At 36.8% G+C, this 12663-nt stretch overlaps 1 protein-coding gene across 7 annotated transcripts in view; it reads right to left on the bottom strand.

Annotated features, from left to right (window-relative positions):
• The window catches only part of ELAVL3 (ELAV like RNA binding protein 3), a 439048-nt gene that overhangs the window by 380152 nt on the left and 46233 nt on the right, over positions 1–12663 (bottom strand). For 5 of the 7 annotated variants that reach the window (XM_044084625.1, XM_044084629.1, XM_044084627.1 and 2 more), the window contains exon 2: positions 1067–1162. The exons of the other annotated variants lie outside the window; for them this stretch is intronic. In XM_044084625.1, coding sequence (XP_043940560.1) covers positions 1067–1162 — 96 coding nt within the window. The remainder of the gene's footprint in view (positions 1–1066; positions 1163–12663) is intronic. 7 annotated transcript variants of the gene reach the window in all.

Below are 12663 nucleotides of genomic sequence, written 5' to 3' on the forward strand. Positions count from 1 at the left end.
AGCGTTATTGTTACATGACTACATGGAAGATTATATAAGCTCTAAAGGTATAACAGGGTGTGCCTTACATAGTTTTAAAGCAGTTATTGCAGTGTGTGTGAAGAACAACTACAGTGGCTGAGTACATTCAAGCTTTCTATCAGTGCATTAGAAATGTCTAACATACATCCTTTAACTACCTTTTTCTGCTTAAGAAAAGGGAAGCTATGATCATGGCTGAATTAAAACCTGCCCATGTAGTACACAGTCCTAATGGCACCTCAAAGCCAATCAGTTTGTGAAAATGATTGCCAGTTTCACAAAATGCTATGATGTTATTGCTCAAGTTCTATCCATCATGATTTGTATAATTGCAAAGGCTGTTGTTATGGCTATGATAGCAGTATTCGTCCATTTTCCATCTGCCACTGTCATACACATGCATATGAGATGAATCTTATAGTCATAAGCATTATTTTGGTGGAGGTGTTAATGGAAGCACTGTGTGCAGCTGAAAGACAACTGGCTTTAACTTCCAGAAGTGTTCTAGTTTCAAATATAATATGTTTTTAAGAATTTCAGCAGTTTTAGAATTTAGATAGTTTGTGAAAGGAATGCTAACCCCTCATGTGCATTTATGTGTTTTCGGGAGGGTATAAGACATCCACATTTTTTAAAAGATTATTCTTTTTTTCCTGGGGTGTTAGTTAAAAATTATGTATAAACAAATGAGGGGCTGCCTGTTTTACCTGTCCCACAAGGGACTTGGCTCTCTGCACCCACTGCATCTAATTTTACTCACTCATAGGTGGCTGTAGTTCTGAAATATGGTAAAAGCTTCAGCTGTCTTGATCTCAGAAGATGCATGCATATCCTGTTAGACTTCATATTCTGACAGCTACTTTTGCTGAAACTTCTTTCAGCCAGTTGTATTTCAGTGGGTGATTGTATTGCATTAAAATACACATATAAGTCCTATTACAAATCAAGAAATTGGATGTATTGAAGGGTTGCACTCCTATCCACACTTGTTAGCTCAAACAAAATCATTTGTATTAATCACTAATACAGCAAAAGGTTTCCCTACCTCAGAACCTCCCTGCGTTTCAGTCCTCCAGGATGTAAAATTGGGGAGATGCAGGACCCCACTGAAAACGAGTCGCTGCATCTCATTTGGGCTATCCTGGGTAAACAAATTGTAAAAATAAAGTCAAATCCATCTTGAAAATAAAAAAAAAATAGACTTACTTAAGTAAATCAACATGAGACATAGAAACACAGAAACATAGAATGTGCTCACAAGTAAGTGTCTCATAGCTCAAACTTTCTTCCATCCCCACCTACATAACTTATGTCCTAGTTGTACCACCATTCTTCTAAGACATCCCTCTTCTTGAGGTATCTTTAGCCCTCCACATTCCATGCTACACTATAACATTTTATTCACAGTTTTTTTTAAATAATGAGTCACACATCACTGTAATTCTGTTTGTGTTTGTCCCTTCATCCTTGCTTAATCACCACCAGTCTGCAGAATTCTGACTTTATGGCAGCTATTTTTTAAATGATGGTGTTCATATTTTTCTTGACCTCAGATTTTGCTGGCCTTTTAGTAAATGTAATGTGAACTTCTGTTCTGCATGTACTTTTGGACACAGTTGTGTACTGCAGCTGTACAACCTAGAAGGAGGTTCATAACAGGAAGTTGTATATTTAATGAGGGTTTGCAAGTGCACTGTATGTGGCATAAGACTTTAAGTCTTTAAAATAGTAATATATCTTAATATACCAAAATAATAGCAGCAATAAACTGGTCTCAAAGTGACAGAAGTTGAACCTGTGATTAGGCTGAAGCCATGTTACTATATTCAGATACTATCTTGCATCAAAACAATTGTTTCAGCAAACGAATTGTCATTTTCTGTAAGGTCACTTTATAAGGCAGTTTTCAGTTTGATGTTACTGTTCGTACTCTGCCCATATTTTCTTTTCATTGCTGAACTCAGGGAAGAAAATAAGCTGCCTTTTACAACAGGCAGCTAAATATCCAAATCTATTTTTGGTTTTACACTCAAATGTAGTCCAGGTAAATCAACTGGTAATGTAAGAGCTTGCAAAAGAGAAGTATAATTTAACATTTCTGAACATGTATAGGAAATAGCAAAATTTGTCAATGTTGTTTTGTGTGATTAACATTTAAGAGTCTTAAAATATTTAAAAGTGCAACTTTCAAATTTTGACTCAGTAAAATACAGAAAGGTTCAAAATGAAGCAAATTTTTATTGATAATTTACTAAAAGGCCAACATGGGCAGATAACTAGCAACCAGAGCTATACCAGTAGTTTAAAAACTGTCCAAGTAGGTAAATTACACTGGAGGTCTTTTTTAACACTGGTCTATCCTCATCTGACTAAAATGAACCATATACATTTACCATACAGCTACTATTACATGTTTTTTTTCCACCAAGGATATAAAATTAGGCACTATTCCACTGTTTTGTACATTGTCTATATTTTACACTGTACAGAATGACGTTAGAGATGCGTTTTCAATACTGTCCTTGTAAAATGAAGCATCTATTTCAAAGTAGTTTCTATTCTGTTACCTTAAAGCAAGTTTAAACAATTAATGTTTTTTCAGCTCTTGAAATCTGTAAAAGTATATTTATAATAAAGATAACAAAGGGCTTACCCATGTTTAATAGAAGCCCTAAAATACAAACATCTTGCTTATCTTTACTTTATCTGACTGATCTTAATACTTTAAGTCCACTGAGCAACCATTTTGTTAAATCATGAGACAAAAGTAGAGCCAAGGAATCATGTTTCATATCAGCATGTGGAGCTTGCCTCATTCATAATACAGCATTGCTTGATTTTGGTCTCAGTGCAATGGTGCTACTTTGGTTAAGCTCAATGGTAGGTTATACAGTTCATTTCAACTCATCTGTAATAGGTTTCTGTAGATATTTTGCAGTCTGTTACCACTCCAACATTTGTTTTCCCTTTAGCTGTTAGCTTATGAAGTAGTAAGCTAAACTTTTTGAGGCACAGTCATGTACATTGCATATTTGCAAAATCTATTAATCAAAAACATTTATCTGAAGATAGTAATTTCTTTTTTCTTAAAAAGTTGAGCGTGTGGATAAGGACAGAGAATAGACTTCCAGATCTGCATAATTCAGAAAACACATATAGCACTTATGCAGAAATGCTGGAGCCTTCAGGCAATATATATGTATATGTATGAATAATTGGACGGATGCTTACTCATAGCTCTCTGCAAATATTTTTTTTAATTATCTGTAAAAATCAGAGCTGGAGCTTTGAAAACCTTCAGTCTGCACAGTTTATTTGAATGCAGTCTTCAGAACTGTACCTCAGCTCACTATGCTGGAAATAACTTAGTTATTATACCTTATGATAGTCCATTTACTTGGACCTTCACAAAGAAACAACTATATATTTTTTGTTAACATATAACCACTGCAGTTGATTTAGGGTCTACAGTGGGAAACTAAGAGCAAACTTCCTTACTAGCGTCAAAAAAAAAACAAAAAAAACAATTAGCACTGTGAGAAAAGCAGTCTGTTTTCTGTTAACATTGATTTGATTACTGTGATAATTCTTATGGTTTGGGATTCATTAAGTTTTCACTATTTGTTTACACATGGCACAAGACTTGTCTGTGACATCACAATTATTTTTAGATGTCAGAAGTTTGAACTGATGAGTCAGGCTTCTCAACGGTGTGAAAAATGTAATGACACACACAATTTTTGTTCTTCTTTTGTGTCTGCCTTAAGCAATGTATAATGCTAAGTTCTTTGCTTTACACTTTAGAAGTTATACCATTTAGCAAGTTTTGTCATACTGAATTAGGGTTTTGTACAATTTACCAAAAATAAGATGATTTGCTTAAGTTATATTCGCTTGATTTTGAATTATTCAAGCTGCATTTGCTAAGGTTAATAATTCCTGCTTAGCTCTTTGCTCACTACTCTCTGTACCAATGTGTGGAAGCTTGAAATTCTGTAGATGAATGTTCTCTGAAGGTGAAAGATAGTAGAGAAAGAGTGATCATTTACATGCTTTAATGATTGTTCTTTGTTTGAGTTGGATTAAAGTCAGAATAAGAATATATAAATAAGAAGGGTGTGGGGGTGCAGAGGATTGCTCTGCCGCCACACAAACACTTCTGTAGATTTATACATTTCCACAAATTCCTGCTCTCCCTAAGTGAATGTATTTAGAATTTATATATATTGAAGGCAATGGGTTTCATGGTGAAATGTATAGGCCTAAGTATTTAGAGCTTGTGCATTTTGAGATATCAAAGCAAACCTAATAAAATCATATAAAACCTTGCTTGTGTTATGTTGTCTTTAGTCTGGTCTCAACAGTTTCTGCATCATTTTTAAATTCTCTAATAAAATTTTTGAGCCATATTGAGTTTATTTCTCAGTGTCAGTCTCAAAAACTGTGTGTTTGCGTGTGTGCGCATGTGTGTCTGTGTGTGTATGTGTGTGTTTCCTTACATCTAGGGTACCCTGAGCTCAGAGAAACTATGCATAAGTAGTAGTAGTGTTGGGGGTGCAGGCCCCCCCAAAAAATGCTTTTTTGGTGTAACAACAACTTTTGCCTTTTGCTGTTACCCCCCCTTCTTGACCATTTTTATACACATTTTTAATCAGGGCTGAACAGAAAAATTGTAGTATGTTGCAACCACATCTCTACTGGAGTCTCTAAACTGCAAAACATTCTAGCCTTATGGTGTTCATTCAACATATTCTCTAAATTATTTTGACATTTCTCATAAAAAAAATTAATTTTCCTGGGTGGGTATGTAGGGATGTCACTTTAAGAAATAATGAAAAATTTAGGTATCATTTACCAAAATAGATCTGAGAGGCATACTAGGATTTTAATTAACCTAAGTCAGGAAAACACCCTGGAAAATTCACCTTGCCCCTCATTGTCTTGTTGCATTGCTGATGCATGGATTGATATAAACTCAATAATGTGAAATGCTGGTATGGGTCAGCATAGTGAAAGTTTAGTGTGCTGTCTAAATGAATCACTTTAAAAGCAGTAGTCATTCCCCATTTTTCTTCTGAGGTATATTTCATTTGTTATTTTGGCAGTTATCTTACATTTTTCCCCTGATGTTAGATATTTTCAGTAGCATTTTGTGCATATTAAATATTTATACAAACACTTCAGTGGAAAGTTGTTTTTATAAGCAGTATCTTAGTATATGCTGCCTCATTTTCTTTGTTAGGGGTATATTTTTCACTAGAGACTTTAGAAAAGTATTGCTAAAAGTACTTCACTTGGATGTTTTCAATAGTTAATTCTGCATAACTACTAATACAAAGACTTCACTAGGAATGTATGTTCATTAGTGCCTTGTGAGTAGCTCTGGTGTTAGTGCTTTTCTGGATGGTGCTTTTCACTTGTGATGTGTAAATAAGTACTGGTAAGTGCTTTACTGGATAAACATTTTGCTAGCATATTCTGAACAATTGCTGTTGCCTCATGTTCTTCACTAGGTACATAACTAGTAATATAAGTTCTGATACATGTGCTTCACTGGGTATATTTTAACCGAAAAAAAAAATAGCTTTTTAAGTATTTTTTGATTTTGGTTCCCTAATCAACTTGGTGACCATGAAGCTTCTTCCTCAGCTGCTCTGTATTCTCCTTAGGTGGGTGAACCCACCAACACAACTAATGCATTGTGGATAAATACTGCCATAAATACTTTACTTGAGACTTATTTTCAGTAGTGCTTTGAAAGTATGTATTGCCACAGGTATTTCAGTTATGGATTTTTTCACTAGTGCCTTCTTATGACTAGATGTAGAAATATTTCACAGGGTAAATTAGTTCATGGTGCACTTTCATCAGAGAATAAACTTATCAGGTGCTAGCTTTGCTGGCCAAAGAATGAGTAGTACAGGAAAGTTGTGGCAGTTTAAAACCCACCTGGATGTTCGAACTTGACTGTATGCTAGCAGGAGAGTATGGCTTCTGTGTAATGTGACTATGTGAATGTTTCACAGTGCTGGTTTGTTTATTTATTTATTTTTGGGTGGGGGGGGGAGATGTAGTGAAATTTTCTGCACCATTTGAGTACAGTAACACATGGCACCATGCAAATCCCACCACAAATTATAGCATTTTTTAGTTTCTTCTGTTCATTACTTAAGAGGAGCTAACTTCATGCTTTCATCTATTAAGTAGTCAATTGCCCCTGAATTCATCTTTCTAAATCTTAACATTTCTTTTTTGTTTATGTACTTATTTTTTTTTTTCATTAGGTTGTGGAGCATTTCAACCTTTGAATTTCTTCTGCATTGCAATGGGTATTTTTAGTGGAAGAGGATGGGTGGTCAATGAAAATTAAATAAAACATATCTAGAGAAATGGGAAAGTAACATCACTCATATGTTTTGTATTTGCCATTTTTTAATAAGTTAACTGATGCCATGGATATGTTTTCAGTAATGCAGTGGTATATTAATATAATATTACTGGAAGAACACATTCAAACCTAGAATGATCTAGATGACTTTGTCATTTGCCCCTGTGTTTCTTTTTATAAGTTCCCAGTTCTTGGAGGATAGAACATATACGTACATAGATACATATTTCAAGGCTAAGATAGCAAAATCCAAATTCAGAGAGGATTTTAAAAAATTTTATAGATGGAGGTGAAGCATTGCCTTTCAGAGTTAGTCATGCAAACAGCACTTTTGACAACTATTTGAAATATATTTAAAAGAATAACATAGAAGTCACAGTCAGTTGACAACTAGTGCAACTTTCTAATCAGATTTTGAACTCAGTGTTCCTACATAGCTTGTTTGGCTGTCTGTCTTTCTTACTGTAACAGCAGAGGATCATTGAGTGATTCAGAGGAAATGTGCTGCCTTTCTGTTTAAGACTGGTACTTTACTTTCTCCAGGTTTCAAGTGAATTCTTTGGTAATGCCAAAGTGAGGAAAATAGGCAAAAGCAAAGCAATGACTGTGTGACTTGATAAGTGTTTACTTTGTTAAAGTGTAAGTGGGCTAGTTTGCAGATATGTGTCAACCATGACCCAGGCCCATGGGGCAAATGTAATGCATGTCCAATTCACTGTAGCCAGTAGGTCAGCATAATTTTGAGAGGAAACTACAGTGCCTGGAGAAAACCCACACAAACTCAGGAAGAACATGCAAACTCCTCACAGTGACCGGAGGTTAGTCCTGAAGCCAAAGACCCTGGAGCTGAGCCACTGCACTGCCGGATACGAAAAGTTATGATAATGAACTAGACAAAAAATAAATATAGCAATTGTTTATTAAGCTGTTTCCCCAGTGTAAATGCTAACCTATAAACCTAAGTCTACAGGCAGGCAGGCAGGCACACACACACAGACTCAAGTACGAAAAAAAGGAACTGCTTGTTCATATTCTGTACGTTTCCTCTGAAAAGTTCTGAACTGTTCTTCTTATCAGCCTGCTTTTGACCCCAAGTAGCATGCAGATATTTGCAAAGAAACTTCATGGATTATAAGTTATTTTAATTAACTAGTTTTCTTTCTTTCCTTATTTGTTTAATTAGCTATATTTGTTAAACAGGGTAGTGGATCCCAAATAGATCCATTTCAGCCACAGCCCAGGAAGGGCAGTTTTACATAGATATGAATTATAAATACCATCTGCACTGTTTACAAATAAGTTTTGTGTGTGTGTGTGTGTTTGCACATGTGTGTGTGCGTGTGTCTGTGTGTGTGTGTGTGTGTGTGTGTGTGTGTGTGTGTGTGTGTGAGAGCATGTCAATATAGTATAAACAGATTCATTTTATTTATTCCTAGCATATGTACAGAGGAATAAGTATTTTCCCGACAAAACATGAGTGAGTAAACATAAAATGAATTTTTAAAATTGCATAATAGTACAAGTGAAAGATATTGGACGGCGCAGTGGTGCATCAGTAGCGTTGTTGCCTCACAGCAAGAGGTTCTCCGGTTCGATTCTAGGCTGGAGTGCCTTCTGTGCAGAGTCTGCATGTCCTCCCTACGTTTGTGTGGGTTTCCTCCAGGTGCCTGGGTTTCCTCCCACGTTACAAAGACATGCATCTGGAGTGGTTCACCCTGGGCCTCTGCTGAAAATTGGCCTTGTTCCAAGTCGAACTTTCCTGGTAAAAAAATGTTAAATAAAATAAATGTTGCAGTGCCAGATACACTATATATCTGGTGACCTGGTGTGAGGATTTATTCTTCAGTATGAGATTTGCAAAAATAAATAAATAAATAAATAAACAACAAATAAAAGGTTATTGTATGTTGTTTAAAGCAAGGCTACATATATATATATATATATATATACATACATATATATATATATATATATATATATATATATATATATATATATACCCATACATGGTTGCAGTTCGTAAAAGTAGCCACTCAGAAGAGCAAATGCTGCTTTTCACCCTGCTGGCTTTTTCTGCACAAGATCGCCTTAGTGTGGTCTAGGAATTTGCCCTTTCTCTACTGTTCTGTGTTGTCTCTGAATTGGTATATATAATTAGCAGGGAATGTTGGGGGTGCTACCTGCCTTCAAAAAAAAAAAAAAAAATTTAGAGGCCAGTCACTTTAGATTTACTCTAAAATGATTTCCATTCTCTCTTTGAAGTGTTTGATATTTGATGATAGAATCATATCTACAGTATCTATATACAGTCGTTATAAAAAGTGTACACACCCCTGTTAAAATGCCAGGTTTTTGTGATATAAAAAAATGAGACCACAATAAATCATTTCACAACTATTCCCACCTTTAATGTGACCTATAACATGTACAATTCAGTTGAAAAACAAACAAATCTGTTAAGGGAAAAAAAAAATATATATATATATATATATATATATATATATATATATATATATATATATAAAACCATAGAAAAAGCTGGTTGCATAAGTATGCACACCCTTAAACTAATACTTTGTTGAAGCACCTTTTGATTTAATTACAGCATTCAGTCTTCTTGGGTGCACACCTGTCATCAATTAAAGAAACTCTGATTAATCCCAAATAAAGTTCAGCTGTCCTAGTAGGATTTTCCTGACATTTACTCAGTTGCCTCCTACAGCAAAAGCCATGGTTCGCATAGAGCTTACAACAATCAAAGGGATCTCATTGTTGAAAGGTATCAGTCAGGAGAAGGGTACAAAAAAATTTCCACAGCATTGGATGTATCATGGATAACAGTGAAGACAGTCATCAGAAAGTGGAGAAAGTATGGGACAGCAGTGATGTTGCAAAGAAAAGGACGTCCCTCCAAAATTGATGAAAAGACAAGACGAAAAGCGGTCAGGGAGGCTGCCAAGAGACCTACAGCAACACTGAAGGATCTGCAGAAATTTCTGGCAAGTACTGGTTGTGTACTACATGTGACAACAATCTCCTGTATTCTCCATATGTCTGGACTATGGGGTAGGGTTGTAAGAGAGAAGCATTTTCTTACACGGAAAGACATCCAGGCCAGGCTAAAATTTACAAAACAATACATCAGGTCTCACAAAAGCATGTGGGAAAATGTGTTATGGTCTGGTGAGACCAAGGTTGAACTTCTTGGCCACAATTCCAAAAGTACGTTTGGTGCAAAAACAACACTTCGCATCACCAAAACAACACCGTCCCCACGGTGAAGCATGTTGGTGGCAGTATCATGCTTTGGGGTTGCTTTTCTTTATCTGGAACTGAGGCTTTAGTTAAGGTGGAGGAAATTATAAACTGTTCCAAATACCAGTCACTTTTGGTCCAAAACCTTTAAGCGTCTGCTAGAAAGCTGAAGATGAAGAGGAATTTCACCTTTCAACGTGACAATGACCCAAAGCATAGATCCAAATCAACAAAAGAATGGCTTCACCAGAAGAAAATTAAAGTTTTGGAATTGCCCAGCCAGAGCCCAGACCTAAATCCAATAGAAAATCTGTGGGGTGACCTGAAGAGGGCTGTGCACAAGAGATGCCCTCACAATCTGACAGATTTGGAGCGCCTTTGCAAGGAAGAGTGGGCAAATATTGCCAAGTCCAGATGTGCCATGCTGATAGACTCCTACCCAAGAAGAGTGAATATTGTAATTAAATCAAAAGGTGCTTCAACAAAGTATTAGTTTAAGGGTATGTGCACTTATGCAACCAGCTTATTGTATGTTTTTTATTTTTTATATTTTTTCCCCTAACAGATTTATTTCTTTTTCAATTGAATTGTACAGGTTATAGGTCACATTAAAGGTAGGAAAAGTTTTGAAATTATTTATTGTGGTCTAATTTTTTATATATCACAAAAACTTGGCATTTTAAAATGGGTGTGTACACTTTTTATATCTACTGTATGTGATCTTATGTCTGTTTCTCTTATGGAGCCATGCGTTGGCCACCACCAAACCATTTGCCAGACAGAAGTCTAGAATGGTTGCTTTTTCTTTATTCTTGTTGCCACTGCCATGTGGACCCAGGCAGTCCTCATATCCTGTTCTGTCTGTCCCAACATAAGCATTCAGGTCTCCCATTATCTATACCAGCTCATGTTGTCTTGCTTTATCTAGTTGGTCCTGCAACTGCTGCCTGAAGGCACTCCTTTCCTCACATCACAACCCTGCTGCTGCTGTTGTGTGGAATAGGACGAGATTTATGAATACTGTCTTGTCTTTACATTGGAGTCTGATTGCCATGAATCTTTCACTAATTTTGGTGACATTCTTCACTGTCTGTAAAAGACTGTCCATCACCTCAGTTCCCACACCATTTGTAATCTGTTCTCCCAGTGAGTAATAGATTCTATGTTCCAAGCCATGTGGCTTTGGTACATTGCCCTTCCACCTTGTCACCTGGATACATGGGTGTACTGTCTTCTCCTTACCATCATGTCATCCATTTCCTAGCTGCATCTTGTCAGTGAACATATACTCAGTGTACTAGTACTTAGTTCATTTTGTCAGGCTGATTGGTTTTACATCCAGTGACTCCATCCAGCCAGTTGCTTATTGACCAGGAATGCTGCACTTTATGGCTACCACACCGAGCCCAATAAGGGCACAAAGTCCCCTTTCACTGTTAGCATGGGTTCTTGGCACAGGTCAGAGTAGACTGGGTCCTCAACCCATTGGCAAAATGCCCATGCTCATTTTTGGAGATACTAGATGATGTGACCAAATCGTCTAGAGCCAGTTTTATACTGCTGAGTGGCTAGCCCTAATATGGTGCACAATCTGTGGTCAGTGCTCTCCAGCTAAAGGAAACTTTCCACTACAGGTGATGCCTAAAGCAGTTAGTCTACTCATCTCTTCCCTGATGGACACCATCTAAAGCTTGTGCTGCTGCCGACAACGCTATTCAGGTTTTGGATGAGTTTGAGATGGAAAAACCCAGCATGTTTTTGTGAGGTAGGAGGAATTGCACAAAGACACAGGGAGGCCATCATTACAGAGGATTCTGTTATGGTATTCTTCTGTTTTGCTGTTGAGAATGCTGCTCTTTTTTTATAACCTAACATACCTCTTTGTATTATGTGACATTGCATTGCAGGCTGTCCACTGAATTACCATAGCTTAGGCTGTCAGAATTGTGAATGCCAGGTTTAGAACACCATGTATTGGAGACTTTGTGAGATCACAATATCAAGGGCAGTAAATCAGTGTATAGAGCAGATAGTTCTCTCAAAAACAGCACTATAAGTCATACAAAGGACTACTGGCACACAAACAAGCAGGTTGTTTTACAGTGAGGCATACCCTTCTCTACAACCCTGTATTCTTTTACCTTAATATTCTTATTCCATGGTTACACAACCTTGGAGAAGAATATAGTACTAGGCCTCATGAAACACTAGTAACACACTCACGTCTAACAGTGTACAACCTCAGAATGAGAATATTAATTTTGGAGGAGTGCGCAGGGGTTGGATATCTGCAAAAACATTTCTGTGTTACACAGTTTCTGCCATTTCTTTTTCATTCAGGTTTCTTCACCAGTCTGCTGCTGCTCAGAATCTAGGGCATGTTGCTTAATAAGTGACATTCCTAAGTCTAGCAGTTCTGTGCCATGGTAATTCAGTAGGCACCGATATTATGGCAAAAACATACCTCTCATGAGCTCATAAGCTTCACTGTATGGCAATCAGTTGTACTACTGGTGACAGTGTAGCCCTCTCTTTATGCTTTCCAGGCCTTTATGCATGGCATCATGTTGCTAGTGACAACATGGCTGTCTGCTTATGATCCCACAGACCTCAGCTTGCTTTCTAGATGACATCTCACCTATATGTTTATCTTGGCACCATCCATTGTTTTTGATATCACAATCTGCAGTTTCAGACATGCCCTTAATGTTACAGGTAGGGTATTACAGTATCAGCATCCTGAGTTATACTCTGAGGGAGCAAGTGTGCATTTCCGATCTAACACAGCTTTCTACAAGGTTCAGATCTATGCATTTAAATTTACTGTACCACATAGAGGCTATAACTCAAGAATACCAAGGTAGACCTTGCACCAGACCCTGTTCCAGATCCCACTTTTAAGGATTTGTTCCAATGATAGTTACTCCATCTATGCCTACCTCCAAGACAGTTAGCTTTTATTTTTTTTTTAGTATCTGGTGCCAGCTATTACAAGCTTG

The sequence above is a fragment of the Protopterus annectens genome, chromosome 9.part0 (genome assembly GCF_019279795.1).
Source record: "Protopterus annectens isolate FY-2018-M chromosome 9.part0, PAN1.0, whole genome shotgun sequence".
NCBI lineage: Eukaryota > Metazoa > Chordata > Ceratodontiformes > Protopteridae > Protopterus > Protopterus annectens.